This window comes from Dermacentor albipictus, chromosome 1, assembly GCF_038994185.2.
Source record: "Dermacentor albipictus isolate Rhodes 1998 colony chromosome 1, USDA_Dalb.pri_finalv2, whole genome shotgun sequence".
In the NCBI taxonomy this organism is placed as follows: domain Eukaryota; kingdom Metazoa; phylum Arthropoda; class Arachnida; order Ixodida; family Ixodidae; genus Dermacentor; species Dermacentor albipictus.
In genome coordinates, this window is record NC_091821.1 from 346,085,458 (window position 1) to 346,110,909 (window position 25,452).

The 25,452-nt window shown below is 47.2% G+C and overlaps 2 protein-coding genes across 3 annotated transcripts in view; both read left to right on the forward strand.

The window, feature by feature from the left end:
* Positions 1-25,452, forward strand: part of LOC135915571 (potassium/sodium hyperpolarization-activated cyclic nucleotide-gated channel 3-like) — a 452,750-nt gene that overhangs the window by 312,719 nt on the left and 114,579 nt on the right. The window lies entirely within an intron of this gene.
* Positions 7,607-10,352, forward strand: LOC135915091 (V-type proton ATPase subunit E-like). The gene is made up of 3 exons (XM_065448182.1): positions 7,607-7,824; positions 8,643-8,930; positions 9,970-10,352. The coding sequence occupies exons 1-3, from the start codon at positions 7,741-7,743 to the stop codon at positions 10,282-10,284; spliced, it is 687 nt and encodes a 228-aa protein (XP_065304254.1). The 5' UTR covers positions 7,607-7,740; the 3' UTR covers positions 10,285-10,352.

The window sequence follows — 25,452 nt, forward strand, 5'->3', positions numbered from 1 at the left end:
CTAATTCTCTAATTCTCTGCGCACTACGACATAGAGAAGATAAGATAGGCACACGAAGAGCGAAATACTCTTGTATGTTACGTTCTTCTGATATGGCCCGCTGTGGGTTAACAAAATTCCGGGCATTTCACCGTCGTAGAACTGCGGCGTGACAGTGTGCCTCGCTCCCTGCCATTTCGTATTTCCCTGTTTCATAATATATGTGAAAAGTAGGCAACGCAAAGAGACGGCGTCGCCGTACGGTAAAATAACGGTAACTACACTCTTAGGCAAATTTACACCCTTGGGGGTGTATATTTGCCACACAACGATAATCGTCATCTGTCTTGCTTGCGTTTCCTTTCTTGAAAACACTGCACTCGCTACTTTCCGGTCGAGAATGCTCTGTCATGCTGATAACGTACATGCCGTTCGCGCCTTCGAAGTACCGGGCTCGCAGCGTTAAAGAAAGGAAATGCGGACAAGACAAATGACGATTATGGTTCTGTAGCAAGATACGACCCAAAGGGTGTAGTTTTATTTAAGAGTGTAGTGGAAAAACTTTTAAACGTAGCTAACCGGAAATGTCCATTGCGAAAGACTAAACGCAGAAAGACTGACATGGAAGCTTAGTTCATTTCTAGAGACGCCTCTTCGTTATTCTGTAATTTGCTACATTCGACGTTAATAGTCAGTATGGCAGAGAAGCCTTTAAATAAAGAGCTCATATTCTAGCCGTTCTGATAGGTATGATATGTATTCTGTTTTTATAATAGTTTTTTCACATTTCAGTCTTGTTTCATTTGTTTTGGATAACCTCTGTCTTTCAGCTGTGTGCCGTCGTGTGTTCTAGTTTGTTCACATCTGAGCACGACAACCTCTAGCTTATCAGCAGCTACGCGTCATAAAGTGTTTGTCCTTGTGTCTACATTTTCAGGCGATTTATACACATATAGTGAATCCAGACGTTTATTCCACTGAGCATTTCATTTCATTCCGCAAGCTTATACGGAACTTGCGTGAATATGTGAGGCGTCATTGAAACGATCCCATTATACATTCAAAGAAATTTCATGCGTTATAGACACCTATTCGCGCGAAACGGAGTTCAGTGCGTTGTACTGCCACATAGCGAGTACGGAGACCAGCCTTCCACTTCATGCCCTTCTCCCGAACACTGATTACACCGAAATCTCGCCTGGCTGGAGCCCCTCCCTTGTTCACCTTATCTTTAAAAAACTGAAGGGCTATGCCGAATGATCCTGCTTCACGCGACGCATATTTCTCTCGTCAAAGAGACGAGTTTTGCAAACACGGACAAAAAAAAATCGCTTGCAGTTCTTCCGGGAACAATTTCGCGGAGCCTTTCTTCTTCGGAATCCCCAATCTGTCCGTAATTCGTTGGGCGCTGTCCCCGAACTGAGACGAGTCGCGGCGATATGTCAACGAGGAACCTACGCACGGCGTGCCGCCCTCGACGAATCAAATCTTCCAGGCGGGAACGCGAAATATCGTGACTTTGCTTGACCTTCTTTGTTCCACCGTTAAGGCGGCTAAAAAGCGCGTACTGTTTCTTTTTTAACTTCCTTCTGCCTTTTTTGTTACTGTCCCCACTTCCCTTCCCTTGCTTGTGCGTGAATACTTCCACAACGGCAAACCTCTGCGCTTAAAAAAAGAAAGAAATATCTTTCTTTAGGTCGCTTGCTTTAAACAGTATTCCTTTTATCCGCATTGCGAGGTCAATTTGGGTGAAGTCTGATGTTGTGGAAAAATATGAATGACGCTGGCACTCTCTCCAGGATCGACTCACTTTAAAAACCGCATTAAGACCCTTGCGACAACACATGTCGTAGTAAAAGGATTGAATTGAATAACAGAATTGTCGCTGGGATCGGCGCAGTTCACTCTATTTTTTAAGCCATGTAGGGCAGGGCAAGGAGCCAGCGAATGTTTCGCTTTAGTAAATACGCTACACCCGCCACCGCCATTGCTGCCAATACAGTCGCGCCGTCGATGCCGCAATCCCTAGGCGCCGGTAACGACGATGGCGAGGGCTCACCTAAGAAATGCGCGGTTGCCCACGACCAGCCTGATGTAAAGCACGAACTGGACTATATTAAGAGCACGCTCTCGATGATAAAGGAGAGCATCCGCTTCCTCGGCGAAAGCATGGCCCTCGTGCAGTCCACCCTCGCTGCCCACGGTAATAGGCTGGGCCAAGTAGAACTCTATCTCGAACACGTTGCCACTCCCGCCATCGAAAATTTGGGTAAGCCAGTCCCGCAACGCACGCCCACACCCAGTCCAACCCCCTCACGCGGCCCTCTTCCACCCACCGGCTGGAATTTTGTCCGCTGCTTCCTTACCCAGCGCAAGGCCGTCCTACGCGCAGGCGACCTTGTGTCGGACAGTAGAGCTCGGACAGAGGGCACCCCCCCGGGATTAGTCCTCACGCCGACGCTTTTCAATCTCGTGGTGATCGGGCTCTCCGAACGACTCTCGAAGATCGATGGGCTGAACCACACCATTTACGCGAACGACATAACCACCTGGTGCTCCGCAGGGTCAGATGGCTTCATGGAATCCGCCCTGCAGGAGGCCGTCGAAACCTACGAGTCCTGCCTCGAACTTACTGGTCTCAAGTGCTCCCCGACCAAGTCGGAACTGTTGCTGTACTCACCCAAACGCCGGGGGGGGGGGGGGGGGGAGGCGCCTAGCCGCAGCGTTTGGGTGAGTACAGCCTCAACCTCAACGAGATCGCCCACGACGCAGCGTGCGCGCTTACCGACCGCGCTGGCCCCGCGCTCATTACGTACAGTCAGTGAGTGAGTGAAGAAACTTTGTTGCGAACGCTTGCAGAACGGTTAGCCTTCCCCTGTTAGGGAGGCGTTACCGTGACGCGGCCATGACGTCTTCGCGGCGTGTGGCGCCTCTACTTCGGCCGCGGCCGCACTATTTCCTTTGGTCGACCGCGCCTGCCCCTCTTTTGGGGTGGCAGCCTCCCTCCGGTTTCGCTCGGTCGTTGCCTTTCGAGGGCCGCCGAGATCTGCTGGACGGCCTGGGTTTGGACATCTTGGTCATAGCACCTCGTTGCGGCCTCGAGCCGCGGCGGGATCGTTGTTATCGTTGCAGCTTCGTGCAGTCAAATTTAAAAAAAAAAAAACACTTCAACCTGGGGCGTCGCATCTTTCCGCCACTGCACCCCAAATTTAACAGGCCGCAGGCGCTAACACTACGCTTAATACATGCACCCAAACCCTGCCAAATTACACGTTTTGCATCCCGACGCGTTCACCAGCGACACGTGCCCCTTGTGCGGAGACACGGAAACACTCGCACACGTGCTCTGGGAGTGTAGAAACGCTATTCCCGACTCTACCTCGGACAAGTGGGAGAACTCCCTCAGAAGCTTACTGCTCGCAGACCAGCAACGGGCCGTCCAGCAGGTCCGCGAAGCGGCCGCCAGGTACTCCCTGTCGGTCGTGGGAGACGCCCGCTACGCGCTAAGCGCGTCCTGCAGGACCAAAATAAAGTGTCCCATTCCAGCCTATTCCATACGAATTGGCACTCGAAAACGGCTTATAGCATCAAACCTCGGTTTTTATGTGTTGCGAGGCGCCCGTGAGGTAACGCAACATCGTAAGCTCTGTCGCTGTCCGAACGCGCAAATATACTTGCGACGGAACGAGGGTGTTCAATACAGAGATGCCCGATTGGCTACCAGGGGATCCAGTGCTTATGCAGGGTAGAGACGCCGTTCACTTTTCGTCAGCTTTCTTCGGGGTCACTGCCCGGCTTGATGTAAGGTTTTTTTATTATTATTATCATTCTTTTTAACAACGGCCACACGCAAGCTCCATCGGTGGCGGCTGTGCTTCTTTTCTACTTAGCCACATCGCTGGCTGGCATCTTCAAGCCACTCCGTCAGACTCGGGGCTAATAATTCCGCACGAAATACGGGATTGAGGTTGCATATGTAATCTTGAACCCATTCTCGATATGTTTTCTTTTTCTTTTTTTCTGAAAGGGCTACATATCAGCACCCTTGCTTGACCTAGTTTACGTAAGCCCTACAATATCGTTACGATGTTGGTGCTTCCTTGTGTATGCGTCTTTCTTTTTTCAAGAAAATGCTGACTTGTGCGAAGCGTTTGTGGGTCGATCGTCCCTGCCGACGGTCTACACTGAGAAGATTCAGTCGAGGCGTGCCGCCATCACTCTTGGTCGGCATAAAAGGAACGCGGACGCTTTCTTTCTATTCTGACCAGGGGTGTATTTATTGTGGGGCGGCATTCCCGAAGCTCCTCGTCCCTAAGTGCTCTTTGCCATGACTGGGCACCTTCTCTAATAATGCAGGATGCTTTTTTTAAATACCATACAGATTTCTATTACAAGAAGTAATGAGCGCCGCGAACGTGGCGGTTTAGCAGACTAGATCCTAGGCGAGGTGGACATACTTTGCCGCTAATAACGTGAACTTCAGAAGACTAATTAACAACAATTATTTCATAAACTTTTTTTATTAGTGCCTTGGTAGCCGTTGTTTGAACGTCAATTGTCGAGACAGTGACAATTTCAATATGCACCCATTTTTTTTAATATCGTGTTAATCGCTCCTAATTCAAGATATTCAGCCTCAAATTCCAAAGCTCAATCGGGGCGATATCGAGGCTGAGCTGCGCGTCAGACGGCAGCGCCCCGTAAAGAAGTTTGGGTTGAAATATGTATGACGGCATGGCCGCGTCAAATCCTGACTCGACACACAGCCGCACATGCTTACCAAGCAAAGCGTGTCGTATCGGTGGCTGCCGCGACTGGCCGATACGTTCAGTTTCAAGCTTCCTCGCGTTCGTCGTCACGGGCTTGTCGTTTCGGTCTGATACGACCGTGGGACCATCTTTCCTGCGATCTCGCGGCGCTCGGTTTCGATATTGCCTGGATTTACCGTTGGAGTTCGATGACAAATATCTCGGATTAGGTGCGACATTGAACATAAAAAAAATGCGGGTGCATTAACATGTGGCTGTCTTCAAGTTTTCCGTTCAAACAACTGTCCCTACGACACTAATAAAAAGGTAAACTTAAAAACATTTTGTTAATTGGTTTTCTGAAGCTTGCGTTATTAGCGGCGAAATATTTCCACCTGCCAGAAAACAAATGCGGCGCCAATAATACCAAACCCGAGTGCGGAGCAATGGGAAGGAATGCTCTCCAGCGACCGTCAGGACGTCCAACTAGGGCTGATCCGACGGGCCCAGCTGGCAGCGGCATCCAGCGGAGCCCTGGACTAGGGGCAGACGGCCATTGCCAAGAAGATGGAAGACACCATCTGACTCCGGGAAATTCATAGAACTTTCTAGAGCTCAATGAACGTTTTTCCTCCTCCTCCTCCTCCACCTCGCCTATGAATTTGTCAGCAGAAACGCCACGTTCACTACGCTTATAGCGTTCCTATAAAAAAAAATCGTAATTGTCTAAAAAAAAAGAAAATAAAGACACCTTGTGTATCCAGCTTCAGGAGAGGCTGGAATTCGCTCTTACAAACACTTCTTGCTTCAGGGTTTTCTCTGAGTACGGGCTCCGGACACAGTCTAATTACTCCACATGCTGACAGTCGAATTCTTCCTGTCAGCTCCGATTGGTTCGCAGGACTACTACGGCCTCTCTGATCGGCTTCAAACGTCAACATGGCGGAATCGGAACGCATGACGGAATTTGGCCGTGCCCAGAAGAGCACCCGTTCTAGGATAGAGTTATCGGCATGGTGGTTTTCGGATTACTAGGGTGGTTGCTTGGGCTAGTTGGTAATTCATGATCAAAAATAACGTACAGCGCAAAGGACAGGGACAGCGATAGACGACATAGACATCGCTGTATGAAGGGAAAGGGCCCATTGTACTAGAAATTAAGTGAACTAGGGTGGTTGCTTGGGCTAGTTGGTAATTCATGATCTAAAATAACGTACAGCGCAAAGGACAGGGACAGCGATAGACGACCTACACAGCGCTGTGTATGTCGTCTATCGCTGTCCCTGTCCTTTGCGCTGTACGTTATTTTTGATCATGGTTTTCGGATTCTCGTCGTAACGCTCATTGCTTAAATTGCGTCTAGCCTTATCAGGCAACATTTTTTTTTTCGCCACTTTCGGCGACCAGTGTGCAAATTTAACGCCCTGATATTGCTTTCTCTCAAGTCACGCTGAAATGGGTGTAATAAAGAAAGGCACAGGTAACCGCGAGAGCAATACATTGGATCTCCCCACAGTTTCCACCTCATTGTTCCTCGTGCTTTTCTATTTCGTGGCTTCTCAGCACAATTCTGAACAACAGCGAAAGCCACCGACTATTTCGGTTTCAAGCGTGGCCGAGGTACGCGTGATCCATTCTATCCCTGTCGCATTGCACCACAGATGAGGCTTATGTCAACACACCTCTTGCCACTGCTTGGGATTTAAGAGAACGCCTCAGATGCAATATTGCATTTTACCCGCATGGTGCCGTCCGATAAATGAAATTGTCTTACATGATACCCAGTCATCAAGCCTGCTCCCCCCTTTTTTATTTTATTTATTTATTTATTTATTTATTTATTTATTTATTTATTTATTTATTTATTTATTTATTTTTGAGCACATCACGCGCAGTTTCCATGTGGTTTCACACTGTTCTGTATCTCTGTTTCCTCGTGGGAAAAAATTTTGTTCTGTATCAGTAACTCACCCTTTTACAATCTTACAACGATAAGACGCTTGGTACGCCAGGAAAAAAAAACACAATAACAAAAGACAGGTGGCGACGCCTCCTCGAAGTTCCCGCAGCAGCTCCCTATGACGTCATGCATATTGACGCGCCTTCAAGGGCTTAGTTAATTCTTCGGCGGTAAAGATAGAAAGCATTGCGCTCTAAAGGAGCCAAAGGTTGAACATGGTGAGCCCGGGGAACTTTTGTGGAGCCAACGCGGCCTAAATACTTAAAAAAAAAACGATACTGACATCCGTGACGTCGCAGTGACGTACCGGCGTTGTGGATTCTGCGCGAAGTTCAAAAAGTCTGAAACTTTTACCTTAATTTTATCTTCTAATAATCAATCTGTTATTTCGAAATGAACGATAAGAGAGTTTTCCCAGGAACGTTTTGTGCGTCCTAACATCGCTGTGATCAACGACGATGTGAAAGACGTATTGCGGTACTTGCAAGCATACGGTGTTTAAAGAAGTTATGCGTTACTTTTCCCACTTTCAACTTTTCTCCCGTATTAAATTTTGTTCACGAAGATCTCGTGGCCCGTGCCGCAATATATTTAGCTTATCCTCCACAACGGCAATGTGCCACCGCGAGAGAGGAAGAACTAAGAGGAAGAACACAAGTAACGAGACGCACTTTCCTCACTATTCGTATTGTAAGTTTTCTAAATTCCTTTCATTGTAAATTGTTCAATGAATGTTTCAATTTCTTTTACAGCATAATCGACATCTGGTCCCACTTGTCAACTGTGCGCTACTCATTTATTCGCAATTTTACCTTTTCGAGTTCATTTTCGTGTGCGAACCAACCAACCGATTCTTGGGCCATCTCCCATAGCGGGTACGAGCCATGTCTCGAAGGCGCATCGTCATCATCATCGTCAAGCGCGCTCGCCGCCCACAAAGAAGAAGAAACCGAAGACGCCCTAGCGCCCGAGGAGTCGCACCGCCGTAAGCTGGGCGACTTGCGCACCCAAGGCCGTGCCTAAATTGCCAAGAATCTCGCGGCTATCTCCACCATGGCTGGCAGGTCGGGCGAAATGGACGTCTCCAAGCCTATCAAGCACATGTTGGCCTTCATCGAGCAAGAGGCCAACGAGAAGGTACGAGCGAACGTCACCGGGAGCTCGCTTCTGTTGCCCCTTTGGGAGGGAATGCAGTCTGTATATAGTTTCTACGCTTGATACGAATTTAAAGGCGAACAGGAAATTGTGATCAAGCACAAGCCTTACAATCGGTTAATTGAAAGTGTGGCGCTGTATCATTGCCGATCCGGTCACCGAATTCGCTTTGGCTGCATCTGCACCAAATAGCGTCAAAACTAGTTCAGTAACGAGGAGTTCACCCTGAATGCTGTGCCACAACTTCCAAAGGCGTCTTTGCAAGATCATCATCATTTATTTACCCTTAAGTGCCTATAATAAACGCCTCCTAAAGCGTTACGCTTATTCCGTCGTCATGGTGCTCTGGTACGATGCACAATATTTCTTGGGATTTTAAGCAATTTACGTCTTAGCTTCAAAACGGCGGAAATGGTTAAAATTTGCAGATTTCCAAAGCTCCACTGCTGCGTCTGAGCGTCTGTTTTCAAAGAGTTAAACAAATAGGCGCCAAAATCTACGCATTTCCATTCAAAATACAAATAACAAAACTTAACGAAGAAATATGAAGGCTCCAGTTTCGTGGGGCACATGGTGGAAGATTTGAAAATCTAGGAGCACGTGCCTGTGGCCTCTGAGATTTGGGAGCGCGTGCAGGACCTGGGACAGCTCGGCCTGTTCCACAACGTAGGCCTCGTTCTGCTAATATTACATCGGCAGAGACACGCGCATGCGCTCACGTCTAATTTTAAGTGATCATAAGCCTGAACTTTGCCCTTTATTATCGGCGCGTTGCTGAACAAACGATATCCCCGTCCAAGGTCCAAGAGATCGACGCCAAGGCCGAGGAGGAGTTCAACACGGAGAAGGGCCGTCTCATCCAGGAACAGCGCATCCTCATCATGGACTCGTTCTCCAAGAAGCAGAAGCAGGTCGAGCGCCAGCGCAAGATCCAGAGCTCGCACGTGAAGAACGCGGCGCGGCTGCGGCTCCTGGGCGCCATGAACGAGCACGTGACCAAGGTGCTCGTAGAGGCCAAGTCCTACCTCGGGCAGATCTCGAGACAGGGCGAGCACTACCAGTCAGTTCTCGAGAAGCTCGTGCTGCAGGTACGGGTCACCTGCGATCGGGGGCGACTGCAACGACGTGCGAGCGATGTAGAGCAACCACTGATTTATACGTCATGCTGCGGCACACATGGTCTGCTTGTATGTCCGTGTACGACAAGGAAGCCCCCAGACAGGAGCTCAGGCGCTTTGTCCCCATATTTCTAAGCGCCTAAACGCTCTTTCAATCAGCAGCTCACCTTCTCTTAGATGGTGGAAGAGACCGCCATCTTTCGATTGGGCTGATGACAGCAACCGTCGGTTGCTGGTTGTGACTGGCCGCATATAGCACGCCAGTGACTCCCGTGCTTCGCAACAAAGTAGTCCGAATGTATACTCAAAGTCACTGAGAGGAGGCGCGTTGCTTGAGCAGCTCCTGGCTGCATCAGTACAGGCGCGAAAGCGTTACGGAACAGTCAAGGCGCACGCTCGTCCCGAAGTGCAGCGTTTACTTCACTCGAATCGAGTGCCTTTCTTTCTGAATACGGGCTTAGTTTCCTTGAAACTAACAGATTTGCTTCGTCGTCCTGTTCTTACTCTACACGTAGAAGTTCCAAACAAGGTAAACGGGTTACTTACCGACTAAAATCTGCTCCTGGGCTATACGAAGCTCACTGTATAAATTTTAACCACTTGTTTCTTGCTTGAGTTGAGTGATCCAGCGTTCTCGCATTGCACCTTCAAGAAAGTACCCGCCACGATTCGGTACTGAACCATCAAACTCGCGCCCAAGGTCCTAGCACCGCATGCAGAAGCTGCTGCGACACCTTCTTATCAGCAATGATTCCTGCCCAAGAAAAACAGTTCACAGTTCGCCACTATCGCACACATTGGCGCTATGCATCAGCATGATTAACCAAGCCATTCATTCGTATACAGTTCCACTGGTAGTGGCTGCAGGTTGGGGGTGATGTAACGTTTGTCACAAAAGGGGCAAAACCTAAAACTTGCTACACGAGTGGGCACTGACAGCTGTTACCAGCACCTTGCTGACGCTGGTCTTTATATATGTCACACGCGCGCGGGTCCCTTCAACCACCAGGGCCTCTTGAGAATCATGAAAGAGGACGTGATGGTGATCTGCCGCAAGAAAGACGTGGCCCTCGCGAAGCCAGTGGTGGACAGCGCGGCCAAGAAGTTCCGGGACATCACCAAGCTGAAGGTCAAGGTGTCCGTAGACCCGAAGAACTTCCTGCCGGATCCCTGCTTCGGCGGCGTGGTGCTGGCCGCGTCCGGGGGCCGCGTGATCCTCTCGAACACGCTCGAGAGCCGGCTGGAGCTCATCTCGCAGCGCATGCTGCCCGACATCAGGTTGGGCCTCTTCGGCAAGAACCCCCGCCGCAAGTACTACGACTAGCGACTGCCGCCCAGCCGTCGAGGAACGGAGATCGCTTCGCGAAATAAAACTGCGCTATTTTGTTCGAACTAAGGAGAATCTACACGTCACTCGAGTAGGCGACGGGCGCCTGCGTTTCAATGACTGTCGTGCGCCCGTGCATAATGTAAGAGGTTCGACGAAAGTTCGTCTGGTCGGGGATGATCGTGGCAGGGTTACGTAAGAAACGCGGATTGGGATCGCTTAGGCAAACCATAGGCTAAGATATCTGGTTTCTTTTTTTCGTGAAACTAGAAATTTCGATTGCCGCACTGAACGCTATAGCCCACAATCTCGAAATGTATAGCTGATCCTTCTTTTAAGTCATTTTTGTCTATCGATCGGCGTCCGTGCCAGGCGGTGCAGAACGCTCTTGCTTTTTATGTTTGTCCATGTTCTAACTTGTGCCCGAGTCTGTATGGGACAATTATAACGGCGTCCAACCAGCACAGTCTGCACCAAACGTTGGTCAGTAAGCGCTGTGTTTGTTTCGCCTTCATAACCAAGGCCACCGACGCAACCGTCTCAGTTTTAATGAAAATCTGATTCTTGTTTTTATTTCGGTTGCCTCCTTATTTCAGGAGCCGTCCGCGACCTGGTCGTAACCTGTGCCCATGTTCACAGAAAAATTGTCACTGTGGGGCCGTTCGTAAGGACAAGTGAGTGTGGCCGGCGGGTTAATGAAGAATTCTTGGGAAAGAAAAGCTTTCTGAATACGACCCCTATAGCCTGAATTAAAAACAAGAAGAACTCTTATGCTGCCCTTTTTCGTCACAGCAACTTCGAAACAATCATTATGCTACTAAGGCTGCCAGGTAACGACAAATAACATTTACGAACAAAAACATTCGTGAATGTGGCCCGAGAATCAAAGGAATTCCCTGTTACCATTCCTTCGCGCTGCTAGTTTAATTAAAGACAATTTTGAAGATGCGGTCCCGTAGCTTAAAGCACTTCCCATTTATAGATATTTGCACAAAAATGAGTTCTGAGGCCCAACTAGCGAAACTTCCTGTGCACATAAGAACAGTTCATCAATAGCCGGTCGCCTTCGGTTTTATGTTTGTTATCAGAACTGGCTGCTGACTTTCTCACGACCTGTTTCGATATAGCGCATGAAGCGATTTGTGAATACAGGCCACGTCTTCGTTATAGCGGGCATAATATTAGCTAGAGGGGTAACCAATGCCAAACATTCCTTTCTAACAAAACGCTTTCTGATTTAGCACTTGCGGCTGAAGCCGCAACCCTTTATGTTCGTAAGAGTTGCTTGCCATTGCGGCTGTCTTGGCTAATAATAGAATTTCACTTGCGACAACGGCGCCTGCTTACACAAACCGGTTCTGTACCTGTACGAACGACTTAGTGAATGCAAGCTCTCGTTTCTTCCCCTACACAAGTAATTCAGTCGTCTTCGCTAAAAACAGCTTCGCCCTACAAAACATTACTCTGGGGAAGCGATGTTCGCGTTTCCTGCCAAGCTACTTTGATACACGTAATTATAGGGGGAAGACCGTATTGCGCGTCTAGATTGCAGGCAGTCTTGTGGCTTGCACTGTGTAATCGGAGAAACCGTTACACGAGCTATTTGTATACAAGGGACGTTCCGAAAGTAAGTTTTGTCATTTATTTTCGCACAAAACCTTTATTTAAAAAAAAAGAAATACACCATGGAATTATGATCTATACATCTTTCACTATTTTTCCACATAGTCGCCACCGAAATTGAGACATTTGTCGTAGCGTGCAATCAGTTTGAAGAAACCACTCTGGTAAAACTCGGTGTCCTGCGAAGCAAGGAATTGTCGCACAGCCTGCTCCACCTCAGCAATGTTTTGGAAGTTGCGTCCCGATAGTGCGGCTTTCAATGCAGGAAACAGGTGATCATTAGTATCGGATAACAGCACGCACATCCACTGGCGACCACGTTGTCAGCACGAGTCTGTCTGCCATCGTGATTTGTACTCGTAAAACCTCGGGCACGCCGGTCTGCTGCCACTGTTTTCTCCGGCGCTCTGAGAATGCGTTATTCTTTCTCCGCTCACACTCTTCCCGTCGTTCAACCAGTAACGGGCGCGGATTTCCCTGGCGATTGTTTGTTTCACCTGGTGTACCAGCTTCTTTGTAAAAAAAAAAACTGATGAAACTTACTTTCGGAACGTCCCTCGTATATTTCCTTCACAAAGCCACTCAGTGGAAAGTGAAAGCGTATGGCACCTTGCGCCCAAAACTGGGCTTAACTAAGTAAACGTCCGTTCAGCCTCAAAGAAAAAAGCACGTCAGTGTTCGGCGTGCCAGCTTTTGAAGCCCGCATACGCGTCTAGACAAATGGACCGCCATCGACCGGTTAGTCCGCGAATAGAGCGAAATGATTACGGTACACCGAATACGCAAGGCATGGCGGAAACGGAACGGTGACCGCGCGTGTTTGATTTACTTTCCTCGCACATATTGTCCAGCGGCAAGCCGAGTGCGCGCCGCCGCGATATCTGCCGATTGGCCGGTCTTAACGTCGGGGAAAAAAAAAAAGCGGCGGTGTTCTCAAAATATCTAATGCTTGTCCACGCCCCCTTGCGTTCACCTTCGTTTGGTTAGCGGTATAGACGTATTGATTCGCGGCGCAGAGCGCTTCGCCTCTACGCTCTCTGGGTTGATCTCTTCGACCGAGTACGCACAGCGGTGGCACCGACGACTATTCGTCTCCCCTCCAGAGACGTCGGCTGACCTTTGCGGCGCGACGAACGCCGACGCCGTGTCGCGCGGAGACTGTAGACTTTCCGATAGCGATGTCTGCGTTTCCAATGTATACGCTAACGTTCTATTGTCGAAGGTTCTCATTTTATCGATGGAAACAACGGAGCTATGAAATAAACAGGCTACAAAAATTTGGGGAGGGGAGGGGGAGGGGTGTTCGTGAGCGCACTGGAACTAAGAGAGGAGATCATTACAAGCTGCAGGAAAACTTACAAATAAGGGTGTGCGAATATTCGCCATTTCGAATACGAATCGTGCACCGTTTGATTCGTGTTCGATTCGAGAACTCACTGTGCCAAGTTGTCGAATATTCGTTTCTCTTTGAATATAAAGGATAATCTCACGTCATTTAGCCCGCAGGGAGAAAGAAAGATGCAAGTGGTGGGTGGCCCGCACTATACTGCTGCGAGAACCGCGCGTTTTCTGCGCGGAGGCACCTGTCATCTTACTTTTGTTTCGTTCTTGTGAAAGAACATTTCATGTATGTTTTCCTTTCTTTAGGATTTGACTAGTTGTCTCTATAACTGCAACCGGTTCTCAACCAATTCCCCATAGTGGGTATGAATCATAGAGGCAAGCCAACCAACCATTCGATAAGGGAGCCTCGCCTTTAGGCGAGGCTCCCTTATCCGTTTTCTCTATTAAAAATCCGTTTTCTCTATTTAGGAAAAGGAAATTCATTACTCGGACAATATACCACCGTGCTTGCGTCGCTTCAAAAGCCCATGCGGTGTTGTAACATTAAAAATTGCTTCTTGAACGAACACAGCACTCCAGGCGCATGTGGCGAGGCACAGTTCCTGTGTTTCATTATACTATCATCATTGCAGTGATGGGCCAGACAACACCTAATTTCAGCTATTTCTAATTTACAAGCTCAACTGGCATCGAGTTCTGAACAGCATCGCATGTATAAAAGGATGTCAATAAGTATTCTCTGTCATTTTCTTTTTCCTTTCATTAATATATATATATATTTTTAAGAAGTGCACTTCACACAACCACTACATTTTCCTTTGTTTAAAATTGCAAGAATATTCGTTATTCGAGTCGATATTTAAAGAATATTTTTCTGCAAGATTCGTACTTATTTCAGGGAAAATGAGACATCCACCCAATCGTAGCAATTGCTACAAAGGAAACCCATACGGGTTCCTCGAAATGAAAGCCTCGCAGTTAAAGAAAAATTCGTCCCGTACCAGCATGAATTTTTCGTCAACTTCGAGGCTTTTCTTTCGAGGAACCCGTATGGGTTTCCTTTGTAGCAATTGCTACGATTGGGTGGATGTCTCATTTTCCCTTAAATAATTACGTCTCTCCACCTTGCGGGTTTCCGCAAAACTATTACGTCAATATTCGTACTTATTCTGTTGGGAGAATTTGCATTTCTAAAAGCCCAACTTATAAAACGTTTTCTTAGCTAAATACAAATTTCTGGTATATGTGCCACCGTATGCGGCTAGCCACTGCGGTTCTTTTTTTTTCTTCTCTTTTTCAATTTTCTTTTCTTTCTCTTGAGCGAAAAGCGCTGTGGCGCTTCACTCAAGAGAAAGGTTCGCTATTTCGGCCTTTTCATGTAGTGGATAAAAAAAATAGTGCATATTTCAAGAAACATCGATCTAGTACGGCGTTATTACGACATGCCCAGGCGCCTGTTCCAGCTCGTGTGTCCTTACAATAGACATATATTTGGCTCGTTGGTACGGACGCCGCCCCATCGCTCTTGTTAGCGGTGTAGCCTATATACAGGGTGTTTCAGCGAACACTTTCAAAAATTTTTAACTGCTGCTTGTGGCAGATATCATAATTCTAGTTCATCAGCTGACCTACTCGAAGTGGCGGACAATACCTGCACAAAAAATTGAGATGCGCAATCAACTAATTGATAAAAATGCATCAGGTAAGTGTTTAATTACAGTATGGCCCATATTGTAATTAACAAATTCTAGCCATGGAGTTCGCAAGGCGGATCCACTTGGAACGAATTTTCAAGATGACACCAGTTTCGAGATATAAATTCCAGAACTTTGCGGAGAAATGCAGTGGCATTCCAGTTAATTTGTTAACAAAACGTCGTTTCATGCACTGAAGCACACAACTTGAACGCCAATGCATTTCTCCGCGCAAAGTTCGGGAATTTATATCTCGAAACTGGTGTCGTCCTGAGAATTCGTTCCAAGTGGATCCGCTTTGCGAAGTCCGCTGCTAGAATTTGTAAATTGCAATATGGGTCGTACGATCATGAGCTAAAAGTTAATTAGTGAATTCTTGTTAATTAGTCGATTTTGCATTTCAATTTTTTTTGTGCAAATAGTATCCGCCGCTTCGAGTAGACCGGCTCGTAAACTAGAATTGAGCTATCTGCCACAAGCAACCTTCAAAAAAAATTTTCAAAGTGTTTGCTGAAACCCCTTGCATAGTTATGCCGCGAGTGCCCAATTCACGCCGAAAATCGCACTCTTCCTTGTGTCTTTGTCAGCTTCGGCGTTAAAGTTGTAACGGGAATTTCTTCCAGCTCGCTTGGTTCACTTCTTCAGTTTTTTATTACGTAATCGCGAGTCATGTTCTAGTAATAAAACATACGGGCAAATCAACAACATAAGTGTATGCGTGACATTTAAACTACCCGCCATGGTTGCTCAGTGGCTATGTTGTTGGGCTGCTGAGCGCGAGGTCGCGGGATCGAATCCCGGCCACGGCGGCCGCATTTTGATGGGGGCGAAAACACCCCTGTGCTTAGATTTATGTGCACGTTAAAGAACCCCGGGTGGTCGAAATTTCCGGAGTCCTCCACTACCGAGTGCCTCGTAATCCTTAGAGTGGTTCGGCTCGTTGTAACGGGGCATGGTTCTTTCTTGTTTTTTTTTTTACTTTCTTTATATTTTGTTGTCACACTAATCGCAGGTACATTGTGCAAGTATTTATCATCATCGATTAGGAACTTTGCGCAACGAAGAGCATATCTAGGAAGAAATAACCATGCCATGAATATAGATCGCGCAATGAATCATGAGTGTTGCCCGCACATTGTAAAACCACAGAACAGCCTAAATAGTACAACATGCGCACGTTTCTTAAACATGCCCCGGGCAGCTAATCCGTGCCGTCGCGCTGCTGTCAGTCATGGTTCCACAACTTGATCAATGGAGAAACGAGACAGCGCACACCAGAACAGCAGAAGTTTCGACAATTCCGACGGATTCGCCAATCTTTCATTGTGTACCTGGTAATTAGTGATGGCTATATAAGAAGAAGAAGAAGAAGAAGGAGAAGAAGGAGAAGAAGGAGGAAAATAAGCCTGGTGCTTATACTCTCTTGATGGCTGAGCACCGGCACCGCGAAAAATTCTATCTCTCAAAACAATTGGGAAGTTCCGGGAAAACAAAATACCGGAGAACCTGTGCGATCCAATATCGCTCTATATGCCACGCGGTTCAGCGTGCGATTCGCCTAGTTGTGCGGGTAAATATATATATACATATAAAAAAAATCACGAGGGGAGATGAACGGTAGCAATCGACTGGAGCACGCACGACAGTTGTGGCATCGTTTGGACGTGCGGGTGTGGTATTGACGAAAAAAAAAAAGAAAATCCAGTGGAACAATTTTCTTCTGTTTCGATTCTCTGTCATGATTAATTGATCTTCTTTCAAGACAGTGGAAGCCACTACGCGTTTTCTTTTTTTTTTTTATTAAGAAAGAGGGGGCGGGGGGGGACGTGAGACATCATCTCTCGATGCCTTCGACGGCAATGCACCTGGCACTTTCTCAATAGTTCTGCGGCAGCCACGTCGCACGATAAACACTTAGAGCTGTAGTAAAGTGAGCAGCGCAACAAAATCGTTTTGCGAAATGAGACAAAAGAGGTAAAACGGCTGGTGCGGCGGTACTTACAGTAAGATGGTTCGCTCACGAACAGAAAAGGAAATAGGGGTGACAGCATTACTTTATTTCGTCGTCGGTGTTGCCGCTCACATTTCTTCCCGAGTTCTCGTACAGCTGAGACACCTTTACCGTAGCACGGATTTCTTGATCCGCCTGCGATCTTGCGCCGCCCTACTAAGCAAATTGGTCTTTGAGTTGAAAAAAGAAGCGAGATTTTTCCCATTCCGCTTCCAATTGAATGGAAAATGTGAGAGCTCCTTTATTCGTAGGGCCCGTATAGGCACGGACTTCAACGTACTTCCTAAGAAAGCTGAGCAGCGTATCTTGGTAATGAGTGCAATTCACTGCGTGCTTTTATTCAGCTCTTTATTCAGCCCTCGTGCCGCTTGTGTTGGTTGCATCGAGTGATACGGGAGCTGAAATCGGTGCCGCTGTAGGCTGCCGAAAGTTATAGCTCCCGGTCCTATAGGCTGTAACCGACGTGTATTTTTCGAGAAAGTCGAACGAAATGACACGACGTGCTTCCGGGTTTCTCGATCGCCAACAATCTCGTTTGCGACGTTGAGATTAGCGACCTGCTCATGCAGTGACAGCCGTAATGGTCTTTTTCAACCCTCGAAATGACCTTGCTCTGGCGGCATTCGTCGACACAGCCCGCGCACCTCAAAAAAGGTTTAGTACCCTGGTTGGCACGAAGGTGCCACTCTGTCGCAAAGTTTTCCTACATTAACCAGAGAGCAGTCGCAAGGTGACTACAGGGTCATATGAATTCTTCACAGGTTTGCCGCAAAGCATGCACGGGCACTTGAATTACTGTGGCTGCTGCTCTAACTGCGTTGCGTATGGGCAAAGCATACTGGTCTGTTTATTGTTTCCTGATTTAGGCGTGCATTTGGGATTGACAACAACGAAAAAAAGAAATCAAAGCAGCGTAAATTACGAAGTTAGATTGCTCTATAACGAAAACCTCAGTGCATGAAGCATGCTTAAAGGGACACTAAAGGGAAAAATGATTTCTTCTGCATAAGTAAATTACCGTTCTACGACACCAAAAACACCACTCTTACAACGATAAGACGTTGGGTAAGCCAGAAAAAGTGCAAGAACGAAATACGGGTGGCGACGCCTACTTAAGTTCCCGCACCTGGGGGCTGTGACGTCTTGGATTTTGATAGCATCTTCTAGGGCCTGCTAATTATATATAGCGGTACAGATTGACTACATTGTGTTCTAAAGGAACCAAATATTAAACATGGCAAGTTTCGGGAACCTTCACTCAGCCAACGCGGCCCAAATGCGAAAACATACTTTGGAATCCATGACGTCACGCTGACGTACCGGCGCTGGGGTTTCGGCGCGAAATTCAAATACTGATACTTGGACCTTCATTTTCTCATCTAATAATCAAAGTATTCTTTTGAAATGACTGCCTGCAGGGTTCTCAAACGATGCTTCATTAGTCTAAACTGATTTATTGTTTCGCTTTAGTGTCCCTTTAAGTAAAAAGAAGTGAAGGCAGAATATAGTTTCCCCCTTACGGCCTCAAATAAACGATTGCAAAATTTCACTTTGCGCTACCGCATGTGAACAGAAATAATCAGAGCCCGGACTACGGTTTCGAGACAGTCGGTCGTTAGTTCGGCACCAATGAACGTTCTCACCAGGGGGGAATGACGTGGTGAATACGTTCCCATTAACGTTTCCACAAATATCTGCCACCATACATTCAACACCGTACGCAGTCGTTATGCGTGAGCACAGTTTATACAGTAGTAGCTTAAAGAGCCATGAAAAGAAGAAGACATATTTTTTTCTTAAACGACATTCACTTGGACATGTCAAACAAACCCTAACGACGTCTTCACGAAGCCGCCTGGAAGTCCTTTTATATCCTCTTATAGCACACATGCTCTAGAGCAATTGCGTCTAACTAGGCGACGTGACCATCTGGGCGCCAAAAAGATATAGTTTGCTGAGACAACACTCAGTGTTTCGTTTTTTTTTTTTTAGTACCTTCCCCATTTGCCTTTGAATTCGTTTTAACAGATCTAGGGATGGGAAAATTGCACGTTGAGCGGAAGCCGCTCAGTTTGGGCAGTCGTTATAATAATAACTGACTTGTGCGGTTCTTACCAAACTATTAATATTAATACCATTTTTTGTTTTTTGGCTGAGATGCTAAAGAGAATGTTCTTAAGTGGCGTCGACTATTCCTTAATATACATGGCATAATACGTGTAAATAAAAGGAATACGTCCAAAAGCTGTCACGACAGAATAGCGTTCGCTTAAGGGAGTAGCCGCATGGCACTGTTGGTACAAATATGTCTGTATTTCTGTTTTGTTTCATTAAATTAAAGCATTGATTGATTGATTGATTGATTGATTGATTGATTGATTGATTGATTGATTGATTGATTGATTGATTGATTGATTGATTGATTGATTGATTGATTGATTGATTGATTGATTGATTGATTGATTGATTGAAATAGTTCGTGCGGCACAAGCACGCGAGTCCGCTGCCTTACCGGCCTTTTGCTCGCGATTCTGCACCGGGACTGATTTCACGCCAGAAGGCATTCAGCGAAGGTCGGCGGCTCAAAGTAACCGCCCGCAAACTGTCTGCCTGCCACGTGTTCGCGGCCTCGCACATCTTTGCCGAAACGTTTACGGACGGTCGTTCGGAGCCGGCAACCATGAGCCGCCTCGGCGCTGACTGTAAACAGAAGCGGCGTTGAGAGCATGTGTGTAGTCGACTGCGCGTTGCAACGCGTTGAAGCGAGACAGCGCTGCAAAGTTCACGGCACCGCAATGCGGCTATTTTCACCACAGCAGGCGAACGCTTTTAGCCTTCACTCGATACGTGGGCCTCCGATCCACACGGGTGGCCTTTCTTTCAGCCGAAGAAAGTCGTTACTGTGATGTGGTCGAACGGAATAGATCCTGTTCGAATACTTATTTCTAGGAATATTCGTGAATTTCCTACAATGAAACAAACGCAATAGTTAACGTTGATCCACTGTGAATACACATTAAAACCGCGGGATATGTAGGGTATTCTGCTTGATTTGTCAGCACCTCAAGGAGCCCATCAAAAGTACACTACATAAAGGGTCGTCTTACAAAGTTCGGGAATCTATGTCACTGAAGATTGCGATCTATCTTAGTCTGCTTCCTTGATGCAAGCAATATTGAAGCGCTCGATACCCATGAATGAGTGCAATGTGGCTAAGGTAGTCATTCCAGTCCCGGGCGGTACGCAAACACAGTGATTGTAAGAATGTAGTGGTGCGGCTATCGGGCGGGAACACGAGGTGCTTGAATCCCTTGTGCGATGCCCTCGATGTACTAGTTAATTGAGCTGGCTGTTGCCACGAGACGTAAAATAATAAACAGAAAATCTGTGACAAATAGAGAGCCGTGACATTGCGATGGCATACGATTATGATTGATGTACAATTAACATAGCAAGGCTGTTGTCAAACCTCGGGTTTTTGCAAAGCATTCAGCTATACGCGACTCAATTACGACATGTGATAAACTTCAACAGACTCATCTGCTTCGCAGCGCCTCCTGTGTTTTCATGTGTATGACTTGCATATTGTGTGTCGCTCTCCATAAGAAACAGCAAAAATATGTCTGACATGCACTTGTGTTAATCGACTAAATCCCGTCTTATAAGTTCCTCAATTTGACATACTGAACGGCGCTATATATATATATATATATATATATATATGTAGTCGCGTGGTAGTGAGTGAGTGAAAGAACTGTATTGGAGGTCCGGCGAGGAAGCGAACTTGTCGCGCACCAGGCTATAGTCCCACGTCGGGACCGGCAAGTCTAGCCCACTGGCACCGGTCGCAGGCACGCCGTACAGCCAGGAATTGCTTGCCTAGAGCGAGGCTACGCAGAAGCGAGTCCCACTCCTCCTTGATGAATTTAAGGTATATCTGCACTCCCAGCGCCTGGATATATATACATAAAAGAAATGGAAAGCATAATTGCCGCCTGTCACCACAAGCTGGAAAGCTCACTTACACAGAACACAGGAATTTCCTCTAGACCAACGTCGTGGGAGTTCGATGACGGACTTTCCCTCTGCTAGGCTGGTTGCCAAAAAAAAAAAACCAAGTAGAACAACACAACAGGCTAAATCAGACGTCGCGAGCTTCGCAGGAAGTCCTCGTGGCGGCAGTATACACCAGCCGTCAAACTCAGCCAATGTGTGTCTCGCAGAGAAATCGGCTGCACTTTGAAGCGAAATAATCAAACTGACAGAGAAGCGAGAAGGAAGAACTGCGGGCGACAAGCACACAGGGAGACGGAGCGAGAGACCGAGAGGGCATGCGGCCGCCCGAGTGCTCGCTCTTTAATGAGCGCTCCGAGAACTTCGGAGCAAAGCGGGCGAGTCGGCGACAGGCAGGTACGCCCGCACGCGCTTGTGCATTCGGATCGAAACACGGTGGGCGACCTTTCGAGCGCCGCAACCTCGTTCTCGACAGTTCCGTGCAGCGCGCGTTGAATCTGTAACCGCAGCTGATGCACACGCGGAAAGTATACAGTGACTTGCGTTGGCGTGCAATCTGGAACCGATTTTTCTAAAGTGCACTGGTCAGTTGCTTGTCCAGCTTCAAGGAGCCTCGAATAATCCGAGCCTGCGGAGAGCAACAAAGTGCTCGCGAGGACTGTTGCACGTCAGTGTTTTGCGCACAGTGACTTGCATTTCCTCGCTATCGGTGGCGACAGTTGTTTCTCTGCACGCTCCATCTCGTTGTCCTCATAGGGCATCTTAGCGGAGCCCACGAATACTGTGGAGGTCTGTCGATGTTCAACTATGTAGACTGGCGGAACTATTTCTGCTAGGCATGATTCAGTCCGAATTCGTTCACCAATCTTATGCTCACTTCTGTTTTCTTTTGTCCTTTTGTTGCCATTAAAGTGTTTCTGCCACATCTAGCTCGGTAATTACCAGTGGATACCAGCTTTGATAAATGATTACAATAAATAAAACTGTGTTATGGCTCAGAAAGCATTAGACATGCATTAGTTCATTAATGCAAGCATCAACGCCCTATGGCCATCGAACTTGCAGCCCGTATTGCGCATCTCAAACGGCGCGCACGGGACCATACGAGAGCATGCTTCTGAGCACTGCGATTCTCGCCAGTGACGACGAGGCAGAAAACTACGACGGCTAGTGGCCTCGGTGATACACTGTTTTACCTGTCGCAGATCATTATCCCGACTGGGCTGGCAGCTCCCTGCTGCAGCGCACACAACTTCCGACGATGCAGTGCACCGAAGTTCGAATCACAGGGAGGCAAAAGAAGCGAACGGAACGAGCCGCCCAGGAGGGAGGGGTCACCGTGTTACCACTGGAGCATCCCCCAGCTGCGCACCCCCGTTTACGATCCCCATGCAGCCAAGCTTTCAAACAGGGCGAGCACGACGACCGAGAGGAAAGAAAGTATTCGCTTACATCGCATTAGGGCCCCCGACGAAGGCAGGGATCATCCCGCGCCAATCGAGCCAAAGGTCGTTACGTGCACCGGTATGCAAGAGTGCGGTGCGGGTAGGGGGGAAGGGTTCGCTGAGGGGGTTGCACGTGCTTTTAGGGACATGCTCCGCCGTCGAACACGGTCTGCGCTCCAACCGAATCCTCGTGTTCTCCCTAAATCGGCTGCCTCAAAGTATCCTAATGAATTCGAGGGAAAGCGGCGTTCCCGGTGGGCGACCACAGAGGAAAACACCATTAGAACGAAGTAGACGATGAAACACCGCTCGCGACAGCGCATCCATCAGGTTTGAAAGCATCGTTGAGTCCAGCGGTCCGCTGGTTCACAAGCGTGTTACGTGCTGTATTGTAGTTTACCACTGGTCGCGTGGTGCACGCCAACCGTGCGTGAAAGGCTTGCGTCTTTTTCTATCTTTTTTTTTCAAACTCTTTTGGAGATATTCAGGCCAGAGCTAGTGTGGCTGCTCTAGACGGTTTTCCACAGATCGGAGCCTAAACAGCCGACGTATTACGACATCACGTACGCAGTTATTTGTGGTTGGAGCACCTGTAGAGTGTGGGGTTGCAGCTCGTAAAACGCTTAGCATTTGTGCACACTCCATATTCTGCACCAGTGTAATGCAGAAGCCCATGTGAAATCTACATATTGAGCAGCCCAATCGTAAACACTGCCTTGGTTTATTGCTGCTACTGATGATGATGCCACTGCTGCTGAATGATTCTCGCGTAACACGAAACATATTCTTAGTTTTGCGCAATTAAATTTTGGTGTAATAATCGCTCTCCATCGCAACTCGCCATTTCGCCAACCTTCTAGCAAAGTCGTACATCCAGTACCACTTCTAGATGGTCGTTGGAGCAACTGTGGCAATTGGGACTAACGTTGCCAAAGCGGCAATGTGGGCTGTGCAAGGGAATGGTGTATCCTACCAAAATGACAGCCCCCTCCTCCACCTCCCCCCCCCCCCCACGCAAGCGATCATGCAGATTAACACACTGACACAAAAACAGACTACGTCTGCAATAGTTCAGAAAGCATTGAAGCATTCATTCCTTCTGGGCAGTTTGTGCTACCCGTCAATGTTCTAGTGCATGCTGTAACATAACCTAATGTTAAGAACGTTGACACAAGGAACCTACTTAATCAATTTTAGTAGGAACTGATTATTTTTATAATTTCTCCTTCTTTCTTTCAACATCCCAATCTGCTGCAAGCGAAGCGTATTTGTTACGTCTACGTGGTTTACCTTTAAAAAAATGCATGAACAAAGATTCGTATGCATCGTTAGGTCGCACATCTAGTCGAAAAACAAGTACACTTGTTTGCTGCGAGCTCTTTCTCTGACTGGCAGAGACAAGTGATATCGAACGTGAACGTTAATTTCAGCGTTCACACCTATTATCATCGTGTTCTGTAGTATAGTTTGCCGAAGAGTCGTGTATGCAGGAGAAATAACATTCTGCTGCTCAGTACAGTCTAAGAAACAATACATGGTGCGGGCACCTCATTCACAGTGAAGCATAACTCATGAAGCCTATTCCATATATTACTCCATAGCCAGGAGTTCTTGTGGACTCAGACAAATGCATCTGCGCTGCCTAACGAAAACGAGCGTAATTCATTTGGAGGGTGCGCTAACTCTCAGAAACGGTGCGAAATGTGGGACTAGAATGTGATTGCCGCAAAAGAAATTGTTTATCACTCCCTTTGCTTCTCAAGCTCGTATACTAGGGAGAAGCATGCCACACATCGATTTTGTGCACAGCCCGCGTTTCCTCAAAGGAGAAAAACCGAAGCGCCTCAGCCGGCAAATCGAGACCGTTATATTTTTGCACCTCGTCCGCAGCAAACCTATTACTTCGTGTCTGCGCCATAATGCAGTTCACTTCAAGGATTCTGCAAGAACCGAGCGAATTCGTTTATGGTCACGCAGATCGTACTTTTAGTCAGCACGACAAATTTGAAACTCATACTTAACTATGCAATGGTTATGATCTTGAAAAAAATAATAATAGCGATGAGGCGCATTTTTAATTTTTTTGTTTTCAAAGCCCTACGCGCCCGTAATTGCTCAGCGGCTGGTTGGACGCAGAACGCAATAAAAAAATGAGCGCTAAAGAAAATTAAAGTTTTGTGATCGAACGTTGTTTTGATGACTTCGGCAGGTGTGCGTATTACAAATTGCAGCATCGCGGGTTTATGGCGGTGATCAAGAATCAGAATTGCGGCAAGCGCCTTATATTTTCTGAGGTTCGTTTGGGTTTGTCTCTTTTATTGCTTTATCAAACTGCCTGCTAATTTCATCCCCCTAGGACGAACTTCATTGCTGATGCGGACGGAATGATAAGCGGACGGAATGATGGGTGGACGGAAGACAGACAGACAGACAGACAGACAGACAGACAGACAGACAGACAGACAGACAGACAGACAGACAGACAGACAGACAGACAGACATAATGAGTTAGTTAGTTAGTTAGTTAGTTAGTTAGTTAGTTAGTTAGTTAGTTAGTTAGTTAGTTAGTTAGTTAGTTAGTTAGTTAGTTAGTTAGTTAGTTAGTTAGTTAGTTAGTTAGTTAGTTAGTTAGTTAGTTAGTTAGTTAGTTAGTTAGTTAGTTAGTTAGTTAGTTAGTTAGTTAGTTAGTTAGTTAGTTAGTTTGCACTGCCCAGCCAGCAACATGCATGGAGAGCTCTACCACTGAGTCAGTGCGGCAGAATGTCGCATTGTCCGTTTCGCGTGACCATCAGGTGTGCTGCAGTAAGAATGGGACAGGTAGTACTTACCGAAAAAAATTGAAGGTGCTCTTTAATTTCCCGCGTTGGACCAATAGCTACCGAATTGGCTTCATAAAATAAAATTATGATGATGATGATGATGATGATGATGATGACGACGACGACGACGACGACGATGATAATGATGATGATGAAAAATTCGTATAAAGATTTAGCGGCGAATGCGAGAGAAATGCATTAGCATTACGTCGCAC

Excerpts from the sequence above, each read along its gene's own strand:
- LOC135915091 (XM_065448182.1), top strand. The coding sequence starts at position 7,741 with ATGGCTGGCAGGTCGGGCGAAATGGACGTCTCCAAGCCTATCAAGCAC. Across the intron at positions 7,825-8,642 it reads AGCAAGAGGCCAACGAGAAG|GTCCAAGAGATCGACGCCAA; the intron begins GTACGAGCGAAC and ends TCCCCGTCCAAG. Across the intron at positions 8,931-9,969 it reads TCGAGAAGCTCGTGCTGCAG|GGCCTCTTGAGAATCATGAA; the intron begins GTACGGGTCACC and ends TTCAACCACCAG.